This window comes from Lepidochelys olivacea (assembly GCF_965140295.1).
Source record: "Lepidochelys olivacea isolate rLepOli2 genome assembly, chromosome: 9".
Taxonomy (NCBI): Eukaryota; Metazoa; Chordata; order Testudines; family Cheloniidae; genus Lepidochelys; species Lepidochelys olivacea.
Genome location: NC_140419.1, coordinates 89,909,476 through 89,936,936, shown reverse-complemented (window position 1 = coordinate 89,936,936; position 27,461 = coordinate 89,909,476). Strand labels below are relative to the sequence as shown.

The 27,461-nt window shown below is 44.4% G+C and overlaps 2 protein-coding genes across 6 annotated transcripts in view; one reads left to right on the top strand and one right to left on the bottom strand.

Moving 5' to 3' along the window:
• The first annotated feature begins 803 nt into the window (after window positions 1-803).
• Window positions 804-7,826, top strand: ZBTB33 (zinc finger and BTB domain containing 33). Of its 2 annotated transcripts, none has more exons than XM_084638766.1 (2): window positions 804-883; window positions 5,547-7,826. In XM_084638766.1, the coding sequence occupies exon 2, from the start codon at window positions 5,549-5,551 to the stop codon at window positions 7,598-7,600; it is 2,052 nt and encodes a 683-aa protein (XP_084494892.1). In that variant the 5' UTR covers window positions 804-883; window positions 5,547-5,548; the 3' UTR covers window positions 7,601-7,826. The 2 variants fall into 2 exon arrangements, with proteins under 2 accessions (XP_084494892.1, XP_084494893.1); XM_084638767.1 differs by lacking the exon at window positions 804-883 and adding an exon at window positions 4,304-4,354.
• A 75-nt stretch (window positions 7,827-7,901) lies between these two features.
• Window positions 7,902-27,461, bottom strand: part of TMEM255A (transmembrane protein 255A) — a 57,126-nt gene continuing 37,566 nt past the window's right edge. For 2 of the 4 annotated variants that reach the window (XM_084638768.1, XM_084638770.1), the window contains 5 exons: window positions 25,324-25,386; window positions 24,117-24,205; window positions 21,088-21,250; window positions 19,955-20,098; window positions 10,431-14,851 (listed from right to left, as the gene is read on the bottom strand). In XM_084638768.1, the coding sequence (XP_084494894.1) occupies window positions 14,693-14,851; window positions 19,955-20,098; window positions 21,088-21,250; window positions 24,117-24,205; window positions 25,324-25,386 (618 nt within the window). In that variant the 3' untranslated portion in view covers window positions 10,431-14,692. Of the gene's footprint in view, window positions 9,197-10,430; window positions 14,852-19,954; window positions 20,099-21,087; window positions 21,251-24,116; window positions 24,206-25,323; window positions 25,387-27,461 lie in introns of those variants that run through there. The other 2 variants (XR_014712946.1, XM_084638769.1) reach the window with 2 other exon arrangements.

Genomic DNA, 27,461 nt, shown 5'->3' with positions numbered 1-27,461 from the left:
CATTTGTTGATAAAACCTATTTAGGTGACTAACATTTTCAGTAGAAAGAACAGGAGGACTCGTGGCACCTTAGAGACGAACACATTTATTTGAGCATAAGCTTTCCTGAGCTACAGCTCAATGCATCCGACGAAGTGAGCTGTAGCTCACGAAAGCTTACGCTCAAATAAATTGGTTAGTCTCTAAGGTGCCACAAGTCCTCCTGTTCTTTTTAATTAAAGATTAATCTTTAATTCTCAGAGATGCCAGGCCACTCCTGGAGGGTTGGCAACCTTAGGGTCACCCCAATCAATGAAATGAAGGACAGTCCCTTAAGATAAAGGCCCCGGCGGCCACCCTATGCCTGATGGGGCTGTGGCTCCCAGAGGCAGAAAGCCCCATCCCAGGCCTCCTTACAGGGTTACCAGCAGCAGAGCCGCCCTTGCTGGTGGGGTGACCAGACATCCCAATTAGGGGCTTTGTCTTATATAGGCAAAAAAGTCCCGATTTCCCACTCCGGCGAGCTGGTCCCGCCAGGGCAGGGCCCGGCGCCAGCAGGCCCTGGCGGGCGCTGCCCCAGCGGGCAGGGCTGGGGGCGGCCCACGTGCGAGCGACGCCCTGGCACCCGCGCCGGGGCCCAGCCAGGCCGGGCACGCCAAGGCCCGGCCCGCCCCCGAGGCGCGGGCGCTCCGGGAGCAGCCGAGCGGGGCCGAGGGCGCTGGGGGCGCGCTCCGAAGGGAGCCGAGCGCGCTCGGGGCGGGCAGGGAGCGCGGCGGCCGGCGGGGCAGCGCCCCCTGGCGGCCGCGTGGCGGGGGTGGCGCGGCGGCGGGCGGGGCCGCGGCGGCTGCTGGCGAGCTGGTGCCCGTTGTCTGCTGGCGGAAGGAGCGCGGCTCTCGGAGCGCAGGTACCCGGGACCCTCCCCCACGCCGCGGCCTGGGCCCGCCGGCCCCCGGGGGGGGCCCCTCTCCCCGGCGGCTCCGGCTCCGGCTCCGCTCCCCTCGCAGGAAGCAGGAAGCGGCTCCCCGCTTTGTGTGGGCAGATTCTGCCCCTCCCCCCGGCCAGCGGCTCGCGCCCCCCCCCGCTCGGCCGGCCCGGGCCCCCCCCCCGCTGCCCCTTAGGCCGGGGGGGCGGGAGAGGAGCAGCCAGAGCCGCCCCCCCCGCCCCGGGCGGAAAGCGCCCCAGTCCCCCCCCCGCTTTCACCTACCCCAGCCCCCTCGATCCCATTTCACTGCTCTTCCCAGCCCCCCACGTGCCTGCCCCAGCCCCCTCATCCCATCTCACCCGGCCCCCCACGTGCCTGCCCCAGCCCCCTCATCCCATGTCACCCCCCTCACCCGGCCCCCCACGTGCCTGCCCCACAGATCCCCCCTCACTGCTCTTCCCAGCCCCCCACAGATCTCCCTTCACCCAGCCTCACATGTCCCCCAGCCCTCCACAGATCCCATCTCACCGCTCTTCCCAGCCCCCCACAAATCCCCCTTCACCCAGCCTCACATGTCCCTCAGCCCCCCACAGATCCCATCTCACTGCTCTTCCCAGCCCCCCACAGATCCCATCTCACCCTTCTTGCCCGGCCCCCCACGTGTCTGACCTAGCCCCCCCCATCTTCCACCTACCTCAGCGCCCCACAGATCCCATCTCACCCAACTTACCCAGCCCCCCGCATGCCAGCCCCAGCCCCCCCCAGCTTTACATGTCCCCTAGCCCCCCACAGATCACCCCCTCACTGCTCTTCCCAGTGCCCCACAGATCCCACCTCACCCCCCCTTACCCAGCCTCCCAGCTTCCACCGACCACAGCCCCTCACAGATCCCGCCTCACCGCTCTTACCCAGCCCCCCACACCCGCCTAGATCCCTGCCCTTCCCCCCCACAGATGCCCCCCCGCTCTTACCCAGCCCCCCATGCCTGCCTAGATCCCACACCCGTGCCCTCCCCCATATCACCCCTCACATGTTCCCTAGCGCCCCACAGATCCCATCTAACGGCTCTTTCCAGCCTCCCCCTCCCACAGATCCCCCCTCACCACTCTTACTCAGCCTCATGTGCCTGCCCCAGTCCCCCACAGATCCCACCTCGCATGTCCCCCAGCCCCCACAGTTCCCACCTCATTGCTCTTACCCAGCCTCCCACACCTCCCACAGATCCCCACTCATTGCTCTTACCCAGCCTCATGTGCCTGCTCCAGCCCCCCATGCCCTACCTAGATCTCACCTCCCTGCCCTCCCCTCCTCTCCCCCAGTCTCCAGCTCCCCAGGCCCCATCTAGATCCCCCTCCCTGTCCTCACCCGCCCCCCCCCCCATTTCCTTTCCCCAGCCCCCACCTAAAGCCCATCTGTCTGCCCTCACCCATATGCCACCTTACTGTTCTCACATGCCCCACCCCCAGCCCTCCACCTAGAACCCACGTCACCACCCCATCCAGTGCTCTGTGTCCCACCTAAATCCCACCTCACGCCTCCCTACCCAGCCCCTAATATCCCCCCTATTGTGTCCCCAACTAGCCCCCTATACACTCCCTACTCAGCCCCCCAGTAGCCCAGCTCATTGCCCCTTTCTTACCCAGCCCTATACACACCCCATGGTCTAGTACCTACTACCCAAACTTCTAGCCTCCAATACTCTCCTCACAGTATCTCACCTGGCTCCCAATATCTGGCCTACAGCCTTATATAAACACCCCATGCACAGCTCCCTCAATTACCAGCTTCCCCACATACTCCCTATACCCGCGATATCCAGCCTCCAATATCTAACCCCCAACGCTCTTACCCAAGGCTTAATATTGAAGTCAGAAATGGGGTTGCATATTGGAACAGTGGTTGTGGGGAAATGCATCCTCAAATTGCCCCACTAATGAAGCCACAATCCTCAGACTCTCAATCCCCTTGTATCATAGCAGTTCTCCTGTATCCAGCCCTATACTTAGTCCGACAATATGGCACCCAGAATTCCCCAAGCTCAGCCTTCTAGTCTTCTGTAATTAAAGTGTACACACTTTCCCCTTTGAAAAGTGACAACAGTGCAGCTCTCCTTATATGCTCTGCCTTACCTCCCCTCTACAGTTCCTGTATAAATACAAGTCCCCCTTAATCCTCTATACACAGCATTCCCACCCGTCTTGCTATAAGGAACAAAAGTTCAACCCCCTGTTTAATCTTCTAGTTAATATTCACAGAGGTCCGTCTTCCCAGCTAAAGCAGTTCACCTCCACAATCTGCTAGTTTGAGGTGCCTTTTTATTTCCCTATACTGCTTCCAGGCACAACAATCCCCACCCCATCCCATGCAGCTGCTCCCCCGCCCCCATCTGCCACCATTACCATGCATTGTTGTCCTCACCCTCTTCATGTTGCTGCCTGCAACCTCTGCATTCCCTCTTTGCTCACACACCTGCAGGACCCTATCTGAGAGTTTTACTAATCTCCTTCTGTGTCCTGTCCTCCCATGCTGCCACTCCTGCAAGGCATAACAATGCAATCAAACACGCACACTCCTGCATGTGGAGGTCTAGCAAGCTGCTCCAGTATTAATCATCTGCTCCTTAACCTTGAAGTCTTTCCTCTCCTCCATGATACTTGCATCACCTGTATTTTAAGATTATCTTATATTATAAAGACTTACTGGCAAGGCATTGTTAATATTTCTTGATGGAACTGTTGAAAAGGGGGTTTCAGTTGATACATAGGCTAATCCCCCATGTTTGTTTCCTACTGGGTTTTTTCCCCCCGTCCAGTCCTCTTTCAAAATGGTTGTGTTGCAGCCCTTGGTTCTTCCCCAGGGCTGATTCTTGTTGCAGATCCTCAGTAGCTATCTAGACAGACATACCACAGTGTATTTGATTCTTTCTGTTTGTGTTGCTTAAATTGCCCTCTGAGCAGGCAGGAGGCAACTGAACCTTTCTCTCCATTGACATGTAGAGATTTTTATTTAAAACACAAGTGTTTGAATTCCCACAATTAAGAGGCTGAGGTTGTTGGCAGGGTGCTTAGAGTTTACCCATTTGTAAGGGTTAGTATCTTTTGTGTTCTTTTGAAATTGCTTGACACCATAAAGGGAAATAATTGATATTTAATTAGTATTGGTTTTAAACCAAAAAGTTCATATTTCTTTTTGCAATAAAAACAAGATGTCATAATGATGGTCCTGATAATGCTACAATATTACTTGCAAGCCAAGTAATTTTTGGAAAGCCAAGTTATATTTAGTAGCTTTGAAGTAAAGTTGTTTGATACCTACATTTTCCTCTCCAAAGAAGCAGCATTCTAAAGTTACAGTACTTACTACTTGTGCTAATTCTTTTGAAAAAGAAATGACTATGTAATTGGCTGCAATGACCTACAGTGAGGAAGGAACATGAAATTTGCTTAATATCGGGTCAGTAATTATCAACATTTTATAGTGATAAACAGTCGGTCACCTCCCATTTTAAGTAGTTTGACATTTGTAATTAATATCTAATATTTTATCTGTTGCTACCAACCCAAGTCTAAAATGACATTCTCTCTATGTAAAGGGACCTGTCAGGGTAAAAATTGACATTAAATTTGTTTCCTTGCCAGCTGTGTTTTTAATTTATAAAATCATATAAAAAATCTTTCCTTTTCACTGTACTGATGGTTTTGCATTGTTCTGAAATATTGTACTGGGAGATGAAAATAGACCTGTTGATTTCACTTTCTGGCTCTTCTTCCTTAGCATAATGCTGCAGTAGTTGGGTTGCAAACATGGTAGGGTAGGCTTGCAAATTTCTGCTCCCATGGGGCAAGTAAATTTTTTGTTTTGTTTTTTGTATTTTTTTGGACAGGGAGTAAAATATCCATAGCTTTTTTATTAGCATCAGTCACTGTGGTAAAGAGCACATACATAATTTTGTTAGCTGCGCTTGTAATTAACTCAGGACAATTTTGCATGGTTGCTTATATTTACATGTGAAACTTTTTTGTTTTTTAAATATTTCTATTTTTAATTTTTTTTAAAAAAACTGTAGCTTTACAGAGCCTAAATCTTGATTATGTTGATGTGATATTGACCTTAAGTTAATGGTGTCTCCAGCTAACGCTTTGTTGGTTATTACTCAGTTGAGTTTCTCATTTTAGTGAACACAGACCTTTGGATATATTTACAGCTATGGAGAACAAGTAGCAGCAATCATGAAACTTACGAGCAATACAGTATATGGACTGTTTACCAGTGGGAATCAGACTTTGTCTGCGCTGCTAAACCTATACTGGCATGTAGCTATGAGTAGCTCTCTAATGTAGTGGCAGAATACTCTGACAGAGTTTTTCTGCCAGTGTAGGAACACCACCTCCCCAGATGACATTAGCTGTGCCTACACTGGGGTTTTGTCAACATAGGTATGTTGGTTGGGGTGTGGTTTTTTTCACCCCTTCAACTGACATAGCTATGCTGGTATAAATATTAGGTGTAGACAAGGCCTCATTAATAAGACTTAGTTTGAGCAGGGGAAAAACAAAAAATTCTGAATGGGAGGATTCTGTACTGCATCTGAAAATGTTATAAATTCTGTAAACTAACATGGTTCCTTTTACTTTTCTTTCTGAAGGAATGGAGGGAAAAAAACTGATTTCTGCAACAGACACCCAGTACTCTGGAATGCTACTCCAGTCTTTGAATGAACAACGTGACCATGGACTTTTTTGTGATGTTACGGTCATCGTGGAGGACCGGAAATTTCGAGCCCACAGAAATGTCCTTTCTGCTTCTAGCACGTATTTTCACCAGCTTTTCTCAGTTGCTGGGCAAGTGGTGGAACTGAGCTTTATAAGAGCAGAGATTTTTGCAGAAATACTCAACTATATATATAGCTCAAAAATAATCCGAGTTCGATCAGACTTACTTGATGAGTTGATTAAATCAGGGCAATTATTGGGAGTTAAATTTATAGCAGAACTGGGTGTACCTCTGTCACAAGTAAAAAGCCTATCTGGTGGCATCCAGGATGGTACTTCAGAAACTTTACCTTCTAGCTCAGATCAAGAGAGTCTTGAAACACAAATATGCCCAACAAAACATTTGAGTCAACATGTAATTGGTGGGATGCCTGTTATAACAGAATCATTTTCCTTACATGGTGAAGAATATGAAACTACAAAAATTACAGTGAGTGATTCAGATGATGATGATGATGTCATCTTTTGCTCTGAAATTGTGCCTGCGAAGGAGCGTTCTCCAGAGACCAGTGCAGTGGCACAGAGCCAACCTTGCCCAAATCCTGCTGTGGTTTCTGACCAAACGTCCTGTAGCACTGGTGGATCTCCCCCTCTAACTAGTATTGCAGCAACTCAAAAACTCACTTCCTCTGCCAACCAACCCAATCCAAACCAAACGCAAACTAGTGCTGAATCACTTGAATCCTCAACTCCAAAGCATTTGACCCCCAACATCATTTTGCTAAATCAGTCTCAACTTAATTCATCACTAAGTGTCAGTTCCTCACATCAACAACACGTGTCTCCTACAGTTAATTTGCTTGGGGAGAATCAACAGCCATCTAATAATGAGTCTTTAGCTGAAATGGAAACAAATGCTGTTGAGGAGGAGGAAGAAGAAGAGGAGGAGGAAGATGTGGAAGATGATGATATCATTAGCTCATCTAGTCCAGGTTCAGTCAGTAGCAGTTCTTTGGTTCAGCAATCTTCTCCCCCCAAAGTAGCAGCATTTGAAGGATCAGGTGTACAGAAAAAACAGGTTGTTACTTTTCCACAGGAACCATCTTCCAAACCTGGAGAGTTTAAAATAAAAATCTCAGATGTTCTTACTGGAAGCAACAAGGATTCTTCTGTGGGTGTAGCATCAAAACATGTGATGGAAGGTCAGAAGATCATAACTTTAGATACAGCTACTGAAATAGAAGGCTTGTCAACAGGTTGTAAGGTTTATGCAAATATTGGTGAAGATACATATGACATAGTAATTCCTGTAAAAGATGACCCAGATGAAGGAGAAGTCAAACTTGACGAGATGCCGAGAACATCTGGTGATGATCCTGCAAACAGAAAACGCATGAAGCTAAAGCATGATGATCACTATGAGCTCATAGTGGATGGAAGGGTCTACTACATTTGTATTGTATGCAAGAGATCCTATGTGTGTCTGACAAGTTTGCGGAGACACTTCAACGTTCATTCCTGGGAGAAGAAGTATCCGTGTCGATACTGTGAAAAAGTTTTCCCTCTTGCAGAATACCGTACAAAACATGAAATTCACCACACTGGTGAGCGAAGGTACCAGTGTTTGACATGTGGGAAATCTTTCATCAATTATCAGGTTATGGCTTCACATATAAGATCAGTTCATAGTCAAGACCCTTCTGGAGATACCAAGCTTTATCGTTTGCATCCTTGCAGGTCTTTACAGATCAGACAATATGCATATATTACTGATCGTTCAAGCAGTATACCTGTAATAAACGAGGATGGACTTGTTTATCGTGTTGGTGCAGGAAAAGATGATGCTGAAGGAACAACTTCTAATCCTCCAACCAAGCCAATGACCTGGGATGATATTTTCATTCAGCAGGGAAGTGAATCACTTTTTAAACAAAATCTATCAGAGGGTAGTACTGAATTTGAGTTTGTAATACCAGAGTCTTACTGAAATGCTTTAAGTGCTGAAAAAGCTTCAGTATAGAAAAGGTGCAACTGTTTCAAATGAACTGCTAAAAATATTGTAAAACAAACTGTTAAAGTGAAACCAAGTTTACTTGTTCTACCAACTCATCAAAGGGTAGTATTTAGATGGATTATTTGTAGCTGCAAGTCATTTGTAGTAGCAATTCATCTGAAAGTTTACTTGAATACAGAATAAGATATTTCCAAGGAGCTGTCAGTGTTTTTTCTAGTTTGTTAATTTTCATTTAAAAAAAAAAAAAAAAAAGGAAAGTTATAGCTTGACAAGGTACAGTTTCCTTAAATAATTTGAAACATTGTTTTTCTTCTAAAATAACTGGGGTATTTTCCCATACCTTGAAACATTTATTACAGAAACTTTTTCTTTCATGTTAGCACTTTAATGCTGAATTCTCTTTAGATGTTAAGACCGAGACCACAATAAGATGTTCAGCATAGCCTCTTGGATATGGCATGATTTTAAAAAATCCCACTGCTCATACATTAACTCTGAATAGTGTATTACTGCAAGGGTCCAAACTAACTGATCCATTTGTTTGGAGCAGTGTATTTTTGAACCAGCATCTTAGTTTTGTTTTTCTGGTCAAAATGAACCAATTCTCTTTGTGAAAATGTTCATACCGATAAGAAAAGTTCAGTTTGGGCTGAACTGAACACACTTTATTTATATTTGTCAGTACAGTAAGCAGAGTATTCAGTGGCTGGACCATTATATTTTATTCTTTTTTGCAATGGGGAAAAATATCAAGCTACAATATCGACAAAAAAGAACATTGAAGAGAAAGATTGAGCTTTGCAGCATGTTTTTAAAATCCTGAGGAATAATGTCAGACCTTATTATTATTAAAGAGTATGCTGATTATTTAGAATGAGTTGCTGCTTTTCTGTTTTGTTCATTTTGTCAAAAGGCTTTGATCAGATATTTTGAACATTTTTAAAATACTTTTCCTAGCAGAAGACTGCAGAATATGCTTCCTGAAACGGAGAAGTAATGTAAATGATGCCTCAGCTCTGCAGCTGAGACTACTACAGATTTTACAGGCCTGTTTAGCTAGATTTTTAATGAAGTACTGAAAACTTTTCCCAATGGGAAGTGTTGCTGTCAGGAGGACTAAATCAATAATCAAGTTGGTTTTTTTTGTTTTTGTTTTTTAATGCGTTTATATAGGTTCCATGGCATAGGCATATCAATATTCATTTTCAGTTTTAATAATATCCTTCCTTTCCCATGCAGTTGGTACATATTTAGGCACTTGGAAAATAGTTTAGTAAAAGTTCAACTAGAACAAGAAATGCTAGTTTACTTTCAGTACTATCAGCACAGTCACATAGTCTAGCATTTCTGATTTAGGAACTTGTTGAATTTTTGTAAATGGTAATATGAAAATTAAACAGAGGTTTATAGAGGACTGAAAAGAATTGTTGTGCATAGTGTTAGTTATCAGTAACCTTTCATTAAATCTCTTACCTAAATCACACTTTAGGATTTTTCTTCTCATATTCATGTTTTAAAAAAAAACATTTCATGTTCAGACCAACATTTCTTCACCTTATGACCTGCAATCTTAAATTTCCAGAAAGATAAGTTATATTTCAAGGTAAATGGTTCAAATATAATTAAAGCTATAATTAACGGGTACCAGAAATCAGTATTTGTAATAATGGGAAGAGGAAAAGAGAATTTGTTTAGCTACTAGGTATAGAATGCAGCACTTCTGTTTTCTAGGCTAAGAATACAATATGTATAAATGTTTTTATATTGTAAATTTACCCTTTTAAAATTAGGAACTAGGATTTAATTCAAAACTATGTGCATTGTCAAATCATAAAGTAGGTTGATTTTGTGTAGATGTTGATAAAAATTGCTCTTTGGGCATCGGGAATATTTTAAAATGTGATAGATTGAATGTTGTTTGAGTTTAATTGATGGCATTTCAGCAGTTACACATAATCCTTTCAAAGAAATAAATATTGATTGCCTATAATAGCACAGGTTGTACTCACTTACCTCACTGTGTGCTAGATAAAAGCTTCATGGCCTCATGTCATGAAAAACATTGAGGGTATATTGTAAATTAACCTAGTGTGAAACATCTGGAATTAAGCTTGCCTTGCAGAATATATATCCAGTAATAATGGCTATCAATATTTGCTGCTGATAAGGTTTAAACCTTAAGTTGAACTGTGCCTACTAAGGTGTCTCTTTAGAAAAAAAAACTGGAAAATTGGTGGTTCAAAAGGTGTAGTTTTGCCAGAAGACTCGGGCCTGCATGTGTGTCTCAGTCTTCAGTTTTCCTTGGAAGTGAGCTTCAGTATCCAAAGTCCAGAGGTCATGTAAAATAAACTTTTTTTAAACTTCACTTCCAGTATTTATTGGATTGGAAACATGTTAGATCCCTTCTTTTAAACTCTTTATGGGGCAATAGACTTTTATATTTAGATTTCTGGCTATTGTACTTAGGGTGGGTTTTGGTTTTGTTTTGTGTTTTTTAAATCTTTATCATTACCTTCTGGTTTGACTTAATCCAAAACATTTTGTAAATATTAAGAAATTGGCTCTGGAAAAAAAATTGGATTTACACTAATTGAATCTGAAAATGCATTTATATAAATATTATTACAACATTCAGCAGAGATCCCATAGCAAACCTAAAAATCATTTTACAAATATAAAAGTTAACTCTGATCTGCTACAAAATGTAATAATGATGGCTAAGAGTCCTCACTGTGTGGCTTCTATGGGAATTCATACCACAGCATTCCAATATATAAATAAAACAAATATGGAGATAACAAAATTGATAGGTTGCTTATTTATTTTGTACTGCTAAGGCATGCAGTTTATACAAAGATGCAAAAGCTGACAACTGTATACATTGAACATTGGGTTCTACAGCTGTTACCTATCAACTGTTCTGTGTGAAACATTGTTCATTTTTACCAATACTGTAATGTATATACTTGTACAGTCTTTTCCTTAACATAGTTTTTAAAGTTGTGTTCTACTTTTCATTAACCAATACTTGATATTAGTTCTTAGAGCTTTCTATGGCAAAAATAAAAAGTTTTAATTCTAGAGATGTGCAGAATGTTTTTTTCCCCCAAGGGCAATCCACTTTTCTGAGACATTTTGTGTTTCTCAGCAACTGGTTTGTGGACCAGCGCCTGCCCCTGAGGTCTTCCTGACAATTTAGGAAGGCAGCAAGCCAATTCCTGGGATCAAAAAGGTTGAGAAACACAGCTTTCGATGAGTTAATGTTTATAATTGGCTCCTGTAGGACTTTTTAAGGTAGCAGTGAATTCTCAAAAAAAATTATGCAATTTAGAGGTTTCTTTTAATAAGCTGAATTAGTTGAACAATGGTGCATATTGTAAACTGCACAATCTAAAAGTATTTTGAGCCAGTATGTGTTCTACTTGACTTCTAATTGGGTTGCACTGGTCTAGAAACTTATACTTGTGGTTGTCTTATTCAGCTGATGTATTTAGTTAACTCATGGTGCAGCAACTTCATATTTAATGAAGCTGCAAATAAGTTAATCTCTAATTGGTTATAGTTTGGAATTTTTCCATCTGCAGTTCTTAACCATAGTGTTGAGATAATTGATACTTTGGTTGACTAATAATTATTATTGAAATGGGGTCTAATTCTGCAACCCTTAATAAGTAATACTTACTTACCAGAGTAGACCCAATCAACTCAATGGGACTATTTGCTTGAGTAAGTGCTAATCAGCATAGTAAAACCGATGTGGGGAAAGGATTTGACAAGAAAAACATAGCTACTCAGAAACGTGTCAAAAACAGTTTGGGGAGAATATCAGGAACATTAGTAAAACATCTCATTTACATGGGGATTGGACTTGCTCCTGCTGGGGTCAACAGCAAAACTCCCACTGACATGAGTGGTGCAGGATCAAGCCCAGCATAATCTATTGAACTTAATATAAAAATAAGTGAATGGGATACTGTACTGATTACATTATTCACTTCTGTTTGAAATACAGCCTTCCATTTTAATGTTCTTCAGCAGACTTTCTCTGTGTGTAGCAGGCAACAGAGGATACAGACTGGCTGCAGGATTTAAGTCCAGTGACTACACTGGGCCTTACGCATCCTGGGTAGCACTTATAAGTGTAACCCCCCTGAAATCAATGGAACTACTCGGGAATAAGGATTGCAGAATTGTAGTTACTACAGCTATAAAATGCGTAGGATACATTTGTTCTTTCAACACACAATTTACAAAATAAGAGCTCAGTGATTTCAGTGGGACTCCTAAGGGTAGTAAGCACCATGCCCAGTAAGGTTGGCAGTTCTGGGCCCTAAAATAGCAAATGCTGTCTTGGCTTTTTCTGTAGTTCCTAGTTACATACAAGGAAGGTCAGTGCAATGGTGGCAACGTTAATACTCAGAAAAGCTGCTAAAATGTAAACTGCAACTTTGTGAACATTTTTAAAAAGTCACAGAGTTTTATTTTACTTTTGTGAAGTAATAAAAGATACATACGAGTCATGTCATTTTTACATTCTCATAAGACCTTATGGATACAGTGCATAATATTGCATGTATGTTCAGTGTTTATACTGTTGAAGCAGAAGGAAAACAGATAGCTGAACAGAAAATCCTAATGATGCTTTTTAATGTTAATATTGAGTTGTCTTTTTATAATGAATTTAAAGCAGCAATGCAGCTTTTGCTTAAATATACTAGCATATAACAATTAATATAAAGCTCAAAGGTTTGGAAAAAAGAGCTTTGACAATTTCTTAGGTTTTCTGCTTAGGTTAGCAAAGGTGCTAACAATACACTTGCTTCCAAAGATCCTTTTTTCTGGCACTGAGTTATTTTTCTCCCCTCATGACTGTGCAATGCGCCTTAGTTCTGACCTGCAATATATCCCCTATGCCTTGCAGCCCTATTTAATAGAGATAGGCACAAATGGTATACTATTTTCCAGGTGAGGTTAGGACTGTAACTTTTATTTCAAAGCTCTAGAAGTAAAATAATATTTTTTAAAAACATTTATGCAATATACTTCTCACAGGGAGTTGTACCCCGGGTGCTGTCACTTTTTTTTTTTAATTGCATGCAAAATCTCTTAAAGATGTGATTGAGTTGAACAGCTGTGAGGTTAATTTAGAACAGAAGGGGTATTAGTGTGCTAATTTATTTCTGGTGCCCAAACTTATGGGAGCTGTATTTTAAACCATATATGATGGGGGGAGGAAGTCTACTGGAACATGTTCGGCATACACTACTGTTTTAAATCCAGTGAGTATCTTGCATGTATTTCTCCTCCCACCATTTTCTAAGAAAAAATATTTTCTTGTCAAGATAGAAGTTCTACATTTGCTTCTGGTTGAACAATTCTCTTTTCAGTTTGAGGTTAGATGGACTTGTATCTGACAGGGAAATGAGTTTAAAAATGCTTTGCAAATGTGTAGGATTAAAAGCAGCACGTTAAAGTGTGGTTGTACTCTGAACGTGACATCATGGGTCCCACATGTATCTTCCTTTTTTACACCATCTCACATTTGCTTAGGTTGCAAGTAGAAAGATGCTGCAATCTGAAGTCCAACTGTATTTGTTGTGGCTCACATAACAGCATAAACCTCTACAAGCCGAATTTTGCTCTCCATGACATTTTGTCTGGATTGAGGTGACACAGCAGTAAATGGGTGTAGCCTTACGGTTTACACTTCTTTAGATGCAGGAGCTGAAATAGAATCCAGCCTTTTTGGTATAACAAGTAAAAAGCAGATACCTTATTTTTATCCCCAAAGTAAACAGATGAAATGCTCAGAGTGAGTGGTTCTGAACAGGAAGTTGCCAAATGAAATCACTTCTTGGGCAAGAACCACACTTTAAAGGAGCATTGTGCCACTTAATAAGGTTGATCTTTTTTGTTATGCAAGACGCATACAAAACCTGCATGAAATCTAGATCAGCACAATTATCATTTGAAGATTAAAAGAAAGTCACAACAATAACAGCAAATTCTAATCAACTTTGTCCTAGGCTATTATTTATGTGGTGTTGAATTTTATCCACAAGAGACTTACATCTTGAGAGCAAACAGTGGAAATTCATTACATGCAGCCTGTAATACAGCCATTAAAAAAGTTATTATACAGGGTGCTGGCTCAAAACAATCTATAAAAATTTCCCAACCAAAAGAAGGAAAACACATGGTTTTGCTGAAATGACTTGTGGACAGTGTCGGATGCCTTTTCTTAGCAGAACACAGAAAACTGCATCTTTCTATTTAGGAGGTATCTACAATCCAATCGCTGATACACAATCACCCAAACTGTGTGATTTTTATATTATTTACACATACCAGAACTAACAATACTCAGTTCAGTATTACACCTCCTACCTTATGATGCATCCTGAAACAAGCCAGCCTGGCTCGTGCAGTTCTCTCTTTCAGCAGGCTCTATTCCAGTTGTAGGCCTGCTACAGGACATCATATCCTACAGAATTATTTTTCCCTCTGTTTGTATTATGATTTAAGAAACTCATGCTCTTCTTTGGATTTTCCTTTGATAAGGATGTAGACCATAAGCAATGAAAGATGTGAACTACATTCCACAGCCCAGCAATGTCCTGACAGTAGGAAGCAAAAGGCCAAACAAAATTAACATCCGAGCTGATTTTCAAGCACCCTCACCTTTAGAGCAAAAGAGTAGGCTGGCGCAACTACTGGTTCTGGCTAACCTCACTCCATTTTTATCCACGTGACTGCTCAGCTCAAGATGAAGCATGGCAGACTGCGATCAATAGTCTGACCAGGTAGCACCTCTTAAAAATCAAGGACTACTGTGAATCAATTGTAAAACAGGCCTGAATTTAGGTCACCCGCTCGTCACTGACGCTAGTAAGCTTCAATGAAATTATCCTTGCTCTACACACAGTTGTTAAACCTCTACATAAGTCTTGCAAGAATGACCAGAATCCAGTATCTGATAGTGTCCTCTGTAATGTTCTCTCCCTCCCACCCCAATAAAATATAAATACAAAATGTTCACACTTATTTCAAGAGCACATTTTTTCTTTACGGTGTATACGGGGGTGGTTTTTCAAAAGGAGGAAAATATGGCGGGGAATAGCGAGGAGGAGCACTGGAGGACCACATGTAGCTTGGAGATGGTGACATTGACTGGGGATCGTCTGAAAGTCCAGAAGGAGTGGAAGCTGGAAACACACTGGAATGCTGCACAGAAGAGACACACATACGTTCGTCAATAGCAAGCTTGAAAAGACTACAAGGTAAATAAGCATTTCTTAAGCTCCTACACTGAAAGGGACAGTGGCCAGTTAAAAAAAATAACTGTTTTTACCAAACAATATGATGTTACTAATATTTTACACCTTGATCCTGCAAACGCTTGTTAAAGTTAAACATGTGTATATTCAAATGAATAGCCCCACTGAAGTCAAGTTAAGCAGATGAGTAACCGTTTGCAAGATAAGAGCTTAAAATGGTTGAAATTTAGAGTTAAATTTGATTTCCCTTTCATCATTTCTGCTGTTTACTTAACACATTTCACTAAGCTTTCACAGTTAACACAGACTAGTCAATTTCATCCTTTGTTTTTCATACATTAGACCACTGCTGTAACGTTTACGTTGCAAATGCTGCCCGAGAATCAAATCTTTCTGTATATTTGTTTGGCTTTTACATTAATGTGGGGGGGACGGACTTCAATTTTGTAAAACCAAATTTGTCACACAAAACTTACATATTTCTCCAAGGCTACTCAGTAGTATCCCTTTAAATTGATAAAGGCAGCATAGCTTACTCCTATTTTAGTCAGCATTTTAGTTGGAAAAACAAAACTGGCACATGGCCAAAATAAGTTCCACTCCTAAAATTGTCTTCATATAAATCGCAAACGATGGGTTTAAAGCATTCCACCAAGAAATCATGACACTGTTAGAAAATTGTTAACATGTATCCATCTGTCTAGAAACAGGTCAAACAAAGGAGTTAGGAAAAGGTGATGAGACACAATGAAGCAAGCCTCAACACTTCATTCAGTCATTCATTCCTCCCACAAGATTCCCCACGGTTCCATCCATGACCACCATTTCCTGGGCTGATCTGGGCGCTCCCCTCTTTGCAGTCGAAGCCATCCCAAAGACCCACTTCTACTGCGGTAGCTGTAAGACACTGGTCCTGGCTGATCAATAATGGCGAGGTTGTGAAGGATTGGGGATAATCTAGACATTTTAGCATTTAACGAACCATACAATTGAATTATATGCCAAGATATAACAAATTACCAGTTGGACCTCTCCCCCTTTTTTTGGTTTGTCTTTTATACCGTGAATGTTTTGGGGCAGCCTGGAAAGCACCTCGTATACTGGTGAGGTTACTTGGTACCTTGCAATAATCTGACATCTAAGTGACTTAGGGCGAGGACAAAATCTTTGCATTGTGCTGCAAAGGCAGATACTGAGAGCACATGTGTCCCGATTGTGTGTCAGAGAAGAGCATTTATAGCTTTGTGGGACTCAAGTGTAAGCAGCAATAGGGTGTGAAGATAGAGTTTAGCCTTTTGGGGCAGGTTGCCTGTGTGAAAATTGCTTTAAATTAAAAAAAATTATATTGGAGGTCATATATATATATACACACACACACACGGAGTATCTCATTTCCCTATTACAAACTGCTACAGCTTATTGTGCCAATATGGTGCCACCAGCTAAAGGCAGGCTTGGAGCCCTGGGGAGCAGATTGTGGGCCAAAGGCTTCTGTTTTTGATTACACGTTTTGATGGCAAAACGGCTTTCCCTCACCTCTCAATTAGGGCCAAGCCCCTCCTCCCTGTCAAGTTTCAGCCACTTGAATCCCCCAAAACTCTCAGGTCTGAAATATGGGGTGACTTAGCTGCGGCGGGTGCTGCTGCGGTATTGGCTAGAGAACACAACCTTGGGTTTTAAACATTACAAAGCACCCATGTGTTGCTGCCTAGCAACAGCCATGAGCCTCTGAGGAGAGCCGGCTTTGTTGCAGCTGTAGAGTAGGCCTGGCTTATTTTGGCTCCAGCCAGCAGTCAGATTTTATTAATGAAGCAGGCCACTGAAAGGGCTGCACTTTTGATTCCTCCCTGTCTAAAAGGAACAAAAGGCGGAATGAGCCGCCAGTGAGATGAAACAACCTACTCTTTCTTTTCAGCGCCAAACGTGGCTTTCTACCTGCAGAAGTCAAAGCACTGTAGGAATGACCCTTTCCTAGCTGATCATTCCCTGCCCCTCCTCAACACACAAGGTGATTGCCTAGCATAATGCTATTTTCATGCAGAGGGTGACAGTTTCCTGCCTGCTTCATTTGTGCTAGGCATGTTCCAATGGGATGAGAGAGGCAAGGGTCTGCCACTGGAAATGGCTTGTTCAAAGTGACTGGACTGTCATGGACCACAAGAAGCCTGTCTAGGCTCACACCTGGCATGAAACAATCTCAACCCAACCCCTAGAAGTTTGTGTGCCTAAAAACTGACAAAGACTCAGCTCAGCCACTCTGATGACATGTGCACAAAGTTGGAGAGAGTTTGCCGGCGGTTAGGGAAGGCGATGGAGTCAGGAGACCTGGGTTCTAGACCAGGCTCTATTAGAAATGTGGACTTCTTTGTTTTCTGTCAAAGTGATAGAGTGACTGTGCAGAAGAGTTAATTGGCTAGCTCCTTGTAGCAGAAGACATGCAGTCCTTCAGAAGGGACTGAACGAGGAGAGGGGAGTGGCCTCACATTCCACGCAAGAGGGAGCAGTGTGGAAGAAGGTGCAGAGACATTGCATGGAACATGCAGACAAATGGGGCACTGAGGCTACTACTAGGGGAGAAGGGGACTGAGAGACAGAGATGGGTAAGGAGGGAGGGGCAAAGTTATGCAGGGCCTAGAAAGGGAGGATAAGAAACTGGAACAGTCTGATGGAACAATTTCCAAGGCCCTTAGTGACTTAGGAGCTCAAGTCTCATTGAAAGTCAATGGGACCGAGGCTCCCTGGTGTCCAAGTCACTTCTGAAAATAGGGCTCAAGTGTTTCTGAAAACGTTCCCTTTGGTCAGCACACAGGTTTTGTACCCATTAAACTGTCCCCTTTTAGGAATAGCACATTCAGCAGCACAGCGCCTTGGAAAGGGGCTTGTCAGTATAGTTCAATTTGGTAAATGTGTAGGAATAAGCTATCCCAAGGTAGCCCTTTCATAGTGATGTAAGTCCACAGTCTGGGGGGTGGCACTGATCTAGTGAAATTGGTACAGAATGTGTGTATGACAAGCCTTAAAAATCCTGAGCTGAGGAATACTCAACGCTTTACAATCTTCCCGATGTCAGTGTTACATGGTAGCATCAGAGGGGCTACAGACGGCTACTGTTAAACAGAGAAGACTGAGGACAAGGGACAGTTTGAAACGTACATTGCAGCTTCTTTCTTAAACAATCCAAAAAAAGCCACCAAAGTACTAATCATAAATAAGGATCCACTTGTTAAATCCAACAGCACAAATGTTCCTAGTCCTGGCACAGCTCCCAGAGGATACTCCGGCCATAGGGAAGGGACGTAGAGGACCATGCAGGATCATCTTATGAAGATCTAATACAACCTATTCTGAGGGACCTCTCGGCTTGGCCCTTAACAGCACGTGACACACTTCCCAGGGGTACCCAGCACTGGGATGCACCTCACTGCCACCTGGCCTTAGCATGAGGAAGGTGGCAGCTCAGACAGACATACTGGAGCTAGCTTTAATCTCGTGAAGCTGTGGCAGGGTGCACTTGAGCCTGGGGTGTACAAGCCCGCCTGGAACCCTGGGTAATTACTTGTGGGGCCAGGTGAAAGCTAGCTCGGGTACGTCTACTCGAGCGGCAGTCGCACCCTGTGACTGCCGTCTGGACATGCAACTTAGTGAAACTTAAATACCGGCCTCAAGAACAAGGTGCAGGTTTGCAGGGAAGTTCTAGCACCCTCGGTAGGAGGGGGGATTGCCTTCGGTAGACCTCGGGGGAAGAGACACCTTCGTGGTCCCAAGGCTAGGGTACTCTTATCTACCAAGGGAAGGTCATGCCTGACTAATCTAATTGCCTTTTATGATGAGATTACTGGTTCTGTGGATGAAGGGAAAGCAGTGGATGTATTGTTTCTTGACTTTAGCAAAGCTTTTGACACGGTCTCCCATAGTATTCTTGTCAGCAAGTTAAGGAAGTATGGGCTGGATGAATGCACTATAAGGTGGGTAGAAAGCTGGCTAGATTGTCGGGCTCAACGGGTAGTGATCAATGGCTCCATGTCTAGTTGGCAGCCGGTATCAAGTGGAGTGCCCCAAGGGTCGGTCCTGGGGCTGGTTTTATTCAATATCTTCATAAATGATCTGGAGGATGGTGTGGATTGCACTCTCAGCAAATTTGCGGATGATACTAAACTGGGAGGAGTGGTAGATACGCTGGAGGGGAGGGATAGGATACAGAAGGACCTAGACCAATTGGAAGATTGGGCCAAAAGGAATCTGATGAGGTTCAATAAGGATAAGTGCAGGGACTTAGGACGGAAGAACCCAATGCACAGCTACAGACTAGGGACCGAATGGCTAGGCAGCAGTTCTGCGGAAAAGGACCTAGGGGTGACAGTGGACGAGAAGCTGGATATGAGTCAGCAGTGTGCCCTTGTTGCCAAGAAGGCCAATGGCATTTTGGGATGTATAAGTAGGGGCATAGCGAGCAGATCGAGGGACGTGATCGTTCCCCTCTATTCGACATTGGTGAGGCCTCATCTGGAGTACTGTGTCCAGTTTTGGGCCCCACACTACAAGAAGGATGTGGATAAATTGGAGAGAGTCCAGCGAAGGGCAACAAAAATGATTAGGGGACTGGAACACATGAGTTATGAGGAGAGGCTGAGGGAGCTGGGATTGTTTAGCCTGCAGAAGAGAAGAATGAGGGGGGATTTGGTAGCTGCTTTCAACTACCTGAAAGGGGGTTCCAAAGAGGATGGCTCTAGACTGTTCTCAATGGTAGCAGATGACAGAACGAGGAGTAATGGTCTCAAGTTGCAGTGGGGGAGGTTTAGATTGGATATTAGGAAAAACTTTTTCACTAAGAGGGTGGTGAAACACTGGAATGCGTTACCTAGGGAGGTGGTAGAATCTCCTTCCTTAGAGGTTTTTAAGGTCAGGCTTGACAAAGCCCTGGCTGGGATGATTTAACTGGGAATTGGTCCTGCTTTGAGCAGGGGGTTGGACTAGATGACCTTCTGGGGTCCCTTCCAACCCTGATATTCTATGATTCTATGATTTAACGCCACTGTCTGTTGTGCCGTACCTGGAAGTCATACGCTGAGTATGGTGGCAGATGAGGAGTGCTGTGGTAGTAAGTGTTGTAAGAAGTCACCTGTGGCCTTGAGTAATAGGACACTGAGGGATGTGCGTTTTCAACTGTACAGTTCAGTGTAGGCAGGGAGGGAGTCTGTGGAAACAAAGACACACACAGTCTGACACAAAGGTTAACCTGCACTTGACCCACACTCACAGATAACTGACACCTGCATGACTGCAGAAGTGATTTAAAGGAACAGTGACTGATTTCAGAGCCCAGTTCTGGTGAATGAACAACTTGCAGCTCAGTCTGATTGCTCTGAAGTCAATTAATTCTTTAGCTATTCAGTGTGTTTCCTTTAAGAACGAAGAGAACAGGCTGGCCAAAGCCCATCCCACGCTAGTGCACAAATGAAGTGGATTTTCAGAATGGCTTCACAAATGCCTTACATTCCACGACCCAGTACTGGGTCGCACCCGCAGATTGAAAACCAATGGCATAGCACATGCCCTATTCAAGCCTACTGAAGTCCCACTTATTGTCAGACCAGTATTTCCATCTTCTTCCAACACACAAATTATCTTATTTGGTTTCCCCCAAAAAATCAGCTTCAGCTGTTTTACACAATGAGGAAACCAGGTGAATAAATTTGGATGAACTGAATGGTAAGTATTCTGTAAAATTCAGAATTTTTACCGTCATGATTATATTAAACAATTCATAAACCTAAGTGCCACCGAAACATGTTTCTTCTTAAAAGGGACATCAGGCAAAATATTCATTTTAAAAGGGAATTCCTCCACAGTGGAATTAATGTCTGAGATTATTATCACTGACTTAATCTTACATTTCTTCATGTGCTTATTTGTTAATCGTTTGCAATTCCCTATGCTTAGACAGTCTTGTTGGATCTGCCAATTTAGTCAATTTCACTTTCTGCTTATAGTTATTCCAGTTCCTTCTTCACAGCACAAGCACAATGGTGCATGATCTGGATTCAAACACAGTAAAGGATATTTAAACAACCACTACCTCTATGTACTGTAATATCACTGCCAGTGAGGTTTTTAAGAAATGTGTATGTCTAAACTTGTCTGATCATGTGCCTTTAATTTCTCTAGTAGCGTGCATCATCTTACCATGTCTTTAAAGCCTCCAAGGATTGCAGCTGTGATGATCCCTAGAAACAATCCAACTATGTTCAAAATTGTCGCTGACCAGAGCAAGTGGTAAAGGTGAATGATATCCTGGCAGCTGCTGACATCAATATATTCATAGTACCCACCAGAAATTTCCACTCTGCTGGATTAGAAAAGAATTAAACAACAGTATAATAAAATCCAAAAAAGCCCACCTGGACCACAGAATGCATTCCTGCAATGGACCAGGGGTCCGAACATCAGTGGGATGTTTCCACAGGTAAAGCCTGCTGGAGTAGGCCCATCATGTTGTGACCTGAATATTGACATCTCCCCACATGATTATGGCTGTGGAGAATACTCATCTTGAATACACAGTGATGCAAACATATCCCGCAAGCCCCCCTGAATGTCACTGAAGTCAGTGAGTTATGGGTGGGTGAAGCTGCAGTCTCGGAGTTGCCTCTTACATTTCTACCTCATGTCCTACAGTTACACTGGGCTTATTGCCAGAATAATAGATAATTAACCAAATGTTCTGTCCTAATACAGCACCATTGACTTCACAGCTCTTTCCACACTTTAAATTTCTCACCCCTCCCGGAGAGGCTGGTAAGCATTACCATAGCCATTTGATAGAGGGACAATTTAAAGACATAGAGGACACATAGCTTGACCAAGTCGACACAGTAGCAGACTTGGGAACTGAACCCTGGAGTCCCTTAAGTGAAGTTTGGTAAAAAGCTGATATTCAATATATAGGTCATCAGATGTTTACATAGAGCCTTTCAATCCAAACGTTCCCAAGTGCATTACAGCCTGATAACCTCTGCACACACACCAGCCCAGTCCTCCACTGAAATGCAACACAGCTGCTACCGCCGGTGAAGGACTGGCAGCTCTCTTACAACACCCGGCAATGTTACATAACGATGACGCCAGGACGTAAAGAATACAGTCGTAGGATCATGACCCGAAGCCCTCGGGACCCTGGGTTTAGATTTCATCTAAGACACATCTCATCTTACCCATTTAAGCTTCCCCTCCCCGTAAACTATCAAATAAAAAAAATCCACATTATTTGGATATGGCAGGAGGAGTGCCATTGTCAACACAACGGCCCTGAATCCTAAATGTTGGGTTCTTCCATAATCACTCCTTTCTGATTGCCGCTCCAGGAAGTAAATCAGATGAATCTATAGTGGAGCCTAATGAATCCTGGTTAAGACACTGTAAGTATTTGGAACATGACAGTCTCAGAACTCACAAATTACTTTGATTCGTATGGTCACACACAAATTCACATAATGTGGCAAAGTCCAAACCCCGCAGGAGCTTTGGCGAATTGGTATATTTTTCTGCCAAATCAATGTTTTCATAAAAAATGTATTTTTGGGGGGTGCTATGAAATTATTTGTGAATTCAGGTCAAACGTGGCCAAGATTTTTTTTTTTTTTTGAAAAGTCAAAATGTTTCATTTTAAAACATTCAGTTCCAAACTTGAAATTTGGCCAATTAAAAAATAACAAACAAACCCAAAACAGCCAAATTGAAACAACAATAATAAATTACCCAAAATGTTTTGATGGAGTTGAAACAAACTATTTTTGATTTGATGAAAAAAATTGGAAAAAAAAAAGAATACATTTTGTTTTGGTTCTAATCTAAATGGATCTTTTTTTTTTTTTGGTTCAGTCTCAAACCCCAAAAAATCCATTATTCGCTCAGCTCCGAAATAGGTGCAAAAATCTTGTAATAAAAGCTTAGATCTCCAGTCTCCCAGCCCGGAGTTCTATGCCCAGATCTGCTGCAGACTCTCTCTATCATCTGCGGCAACTCAGCGTGGCCAATGTTTGCAAAGTGCCTTCTAGTTTTAGGGGCTCGATTTGAGGCACCTTGGGAGATTGATTTTTAGAGGCCCTAAGCACCCACAACTCCATTTTAGATCCATGGGGCCTGCAGGAGCTCAGCACTTCTGAAAATCACCCCCCCAAGTTTGTCTTAAGTTGGGGGATCCAAAGCTAGAAACACCTAAAACCAGAGACCACAGCTGAAAATTTTGGCTTTATAGGGACATTGTCAACTTACACATTACAATTCTGTCTGAAAAACATTCCTTGACTATTTTTATGTGTGCCTAAGATTACAGTAGCTGGAAGAGATTAGAGACAAAACTGTTCTCTCTTTTCACTGCTGACTCTGTGCATTTGACAGCACTTTGAATAGAGTCAGTTTCACCATTTCCTGTACCTCTCTCCCACTTTATAATCAGTTTGTGCTGTTTTTTGTTTTCTGCTGTTTCATACAGCACCAGGGAGAGAACACACACATTTAAAAAAACAGGTAAAGTCACAACATGTGGCAGGGGATATGGGTGTCAGGTATAGTACCTGAAATGATTTTTAAGCTTAAAAAACCCAACTGAATAGTTTACAAGTTGACCATATCCCTTAAGCCTCAGTTTCTCCATTTTGTAAAGTGGGGATAATACTTGCCATCCTCATTGCGAAGGATTTACATTTATGTAGCACATTGAGATCATCAGATAAAAGGTACCATAGGGGAGTAGCTTGGTAATTTAACCTGTTGAACACACTGAAAGACTAGATTTCAGAGTAGCAGCCGTGTTAGTCTGTATTCGCAAAAAGAAAAGGAGGACTTGTGGCACCTTAGAGACTAACCAATTTATCTGAGCATAAGCTTCCGATGAAGTGAGCTGTAGCTCACGAAAGCTTATGCTCAGATAAATTTGTTAGTCTCTAAGGTGCCACAAGTCCTCCTTTTCTTTTTGAAAGACTAGACTGTCTTATGGCAGCATTACGTGATCCAACTTCCATTATAATACGGTAGGGTTGCTACCTGAAGTAATAATGCAATATCTATTCCTATAATAGCTATAATTAACCAATCCTATATATAGCTCCTACCATATCCTGTAGGAGTCCCTAACCTCTTTAAACAAGAGCAAAGCAATGTATCCCATATTTGCTCTTGGCATGGATGCTGAATGCTATTTTTAGTTTACTCACTTTCCACAGTTGTATAGGTCACAGCAGAAGCAGGTGTTGGTTTTTATTTTAGGTGTGCAAGGTCCCCGGCGCTGTGGATTACAGATCCCCTGCGTGAACACAAAGAGAAGGGGGATACAAGGAACCCAGGAAAAGACGAGCAATGGCCTTCGGTCCTGTTTCTCTGAGGCTTGGTCTATGCACAGATTTTGTACCAGTATAACTATGTTGGCTGAGGGGGTGACTTTTTACTGATATAGTTCTACTGGTACAACCCCTAGGCCAAGACCATGACATGGTGGCGAACGCTGGATGGTTACTGGATACACGTGCGTGTGTCCATCCAATCTCGGTTATTGCCAGGCTTACTCTGGAGATGTCACCTCTCTGGGGCCAGCGAGATTCGATCTTCTCCCTGTCACTGCTCCAGCACTGACCACTGCCCATCCTGCACCCCAGACAAGTGCTGGGGGGACATTGCAGTTGGGGAGGGGGAGCCAGGGAAGAAAAATGGATTTTGCTGGCAGGCTGATTGTTTTTATTCAGCAGCTCCTGAAAGCGGCTCAGCTATTTGGAAGGAAAGTCCCAGGGGATGCAGAGCAGCGCGCAATACACTTGATTTATCACACAGGTTTCACCCACTCCATGTGATTGTAGATGTTCCCCCCTTTTTAGGGAACACATTTCTCTGTCAGAAGGTGTCCCAGTTTGGGATGGGGAGCTGCTTATCTTACAGCTGGGCAGAGCTGTCCTTCACTTTCCCCTCGTCAGTGTTCGCCATGGAAATGCTGGCACAGTTGCTTCTGCCTCAGATGTTGACCCTGCTGAGGGCCGAAAAGGCTACACAAAGGGACACGTGTGTCCTTCACCTCCTCTCTGCTGGTCTCCTCTGTCAGGCTGGCAGTCCCACAAAGGACTCCAGGCTCGCTCGCTCTGGTCCCCAACCCTAGTTCCAGCATGCCCCACTCCTAAATGCCCTCTCTAGTCCCCGCTGTATTCCAGCGTACCCTTCTCCACCGCTGTGCTCCCCGACAATCACTGGTGCCTCACGCTCCTCCCTCTCCAAGACCCCAATGCTGAGCCCTTCCCAAAGTCCTGCTCTCCTGTGCATGCAGGGAACGAATGAATCCATCCTGGGGGGGCTCTGTCCCTGACTGGTCCGCAGGGCATACACCTCCACGCCACTGCCAGCCCTGTTAGAAAGCGATGCCACCAAAACCGCTCTCACCTCGGGTGGAGTCGTACTTTTGGAATAATACTGACATCGGCCTGCGTACAGGGGCCTAAGATCCTGCAGAAGAAAACAAGCAGTTTAGCATATCATTCAAAGCCAAGCCAAGGTTCAAATCTAGCACACTGCCACATAATCTGAGCAGGGAGGACGGGCCAGGCTGGGCGGGATTTTCAAAAGAGCACCGTGCCCCCACAGGCAAAGGAGTGAAGGGGCCAGCTTTGCAGAAGCGCTTAGCACCCAGCAGCTCCTGTGGAAAACTGTTTGAAAATCTGGCCACGGAGGCGGGTATGTCTTCACTGTAGAGTCAACCCAAGTGAGCAGCACGCAGGCCTAGGTTAGCCTAGCCCAGGTGTGAGCAGCCACGCTGTAAAGCCATACCTGAGTTCCTGTGTCCTCACTCGGGGCTGCACTCAGCCCTGTGCATCATGTGACATCAAACTGACACCCACATGGATCATCGGCAGGGTTAGAACCTTTAAATCCCACCGCACGCACCACTGCCTCTTGAGCTAAGGGAGTCAACGACAGCAGTAGTAGGTTCTTCTTCGAGTGATTGCTCATATCGCACCAATTAGGTGCGTGTGCCGTGTGCATGGTCGCCAGAAAGTTTTCCCCCAGCAGCTCCCATTGGGTCAGCTGTGGAACTACCTGGAGTGGCTCAATATACAACCCTGCCGACCCGGCGCCTCCTCAGGTCCTTCTTACTGCCAGTGATGGTCATTGGAACTGTGGTGACTTGCTTAGCAAGCTCTCCTCGTTTTCCCTAGCTTTCAGTTAGTTTAGTTCAGTTATGCCAAGCCTCGTTATGTTTAGTTTTAGTGTTTTCGGTTGTTACAGCAGATAGCTGTTGGGAGTGGGGGGGTCTTCCCCTTCACCCAGACCGCGTTCCCCATGGTGACTTGGGGTATGCCTAAGTCCCAAGGGTTCAAACCCTGCAAGTCCTGTAATAAGCCCATGCCAACAGGTGACCCCCACGATGCTTGCTTGAAGTGTCTGGGGGAAGCATACCAAGCGGACAAGTACGGGATTTGTAAAGCGTTTTGCCCCGGAACAAAAAAGGAGCGAGACTTTCGCCTCAAACAGCTCCTTATGGGGGCAGCACTTAGACCGCAACCTACATCGGCGCGGCAAGACTCGGCACCGAGCTCATCAGTGCACAGCGCCCCGGTGGCTGGGCTAGAAGCGGCACCGTGGGAGGACTCTGGGAGAGACCCGCGGCATCACCGCTTCCCAGTGCCAAAACCGGTGGGATCGACCCGGCACCGGTCCCATTCCCTGACGCAGAAGCGGCACTGGAAGCAGGGGGGGAGTGGATCTCCGACTCTGAGACCCACCCCTTTGGAACAAGCTAATGGGGACTGCCAGGGGACTGTCGAGCCCGGTGCTGTTGGACTCCCCGAGCTAGGTCATTGAGGAGGTGGAACTGCCATCCACTCCGGGCACGTTAGATGCCACGAGGGACCTCATTACCATGACGGCACCACGGTCCTTCGAGCCAAACCTTCGTGGCAACGTCTAGAGGCCAACCGGCGATGCTTCGTCCCTCAGCACAGCCGGTGGAATGATGGCACCGCTTTGAGTCCTGGCAATCGCGGCACTGGTCACGCTCGTGGCACCAGTCCAGGTCATGCCAGCGCTCCCGATCATGACGCTGATGCTCACACCGATCCCCATCATGCAGCAGGTCCCACTCCCAGCACCGGTCATCCCGGCACTGGTCAGTGTCCCCGCACAGACCCCGAATCTCAGTACCGCTCCCCAGCCTCGCGGCGCCGCTCTCCAGTCCAGCTCTGCTCAGCACTGCCCTGGCCATCGTGGTCCTGGTCTCTGTCTTCAGACTTGGAGACACAGTCTAGATACTCAGAGCAGGGCCGGCACCGGTCAGGGCATGGAAGGCACCCTGACATGGGGCCAGCACCATGGCCTGCACAGTGGCCATTCTGGACCCCATGGGCACACCAGGCTCAGGGCACCCACTCCAAGGGTTCCTGTTTGGCGGCCTCTGAACCGCTGGTACTGGAGGCATCAGCCAGTCACTCCACCCGTAGGGGTGCCAAGGAGATACCGGTTGTACTACCTCCCCTGGAACCAACCCCAGTTTCTGAGCCTGATCCAGGTGTGGTTGGCCCCGA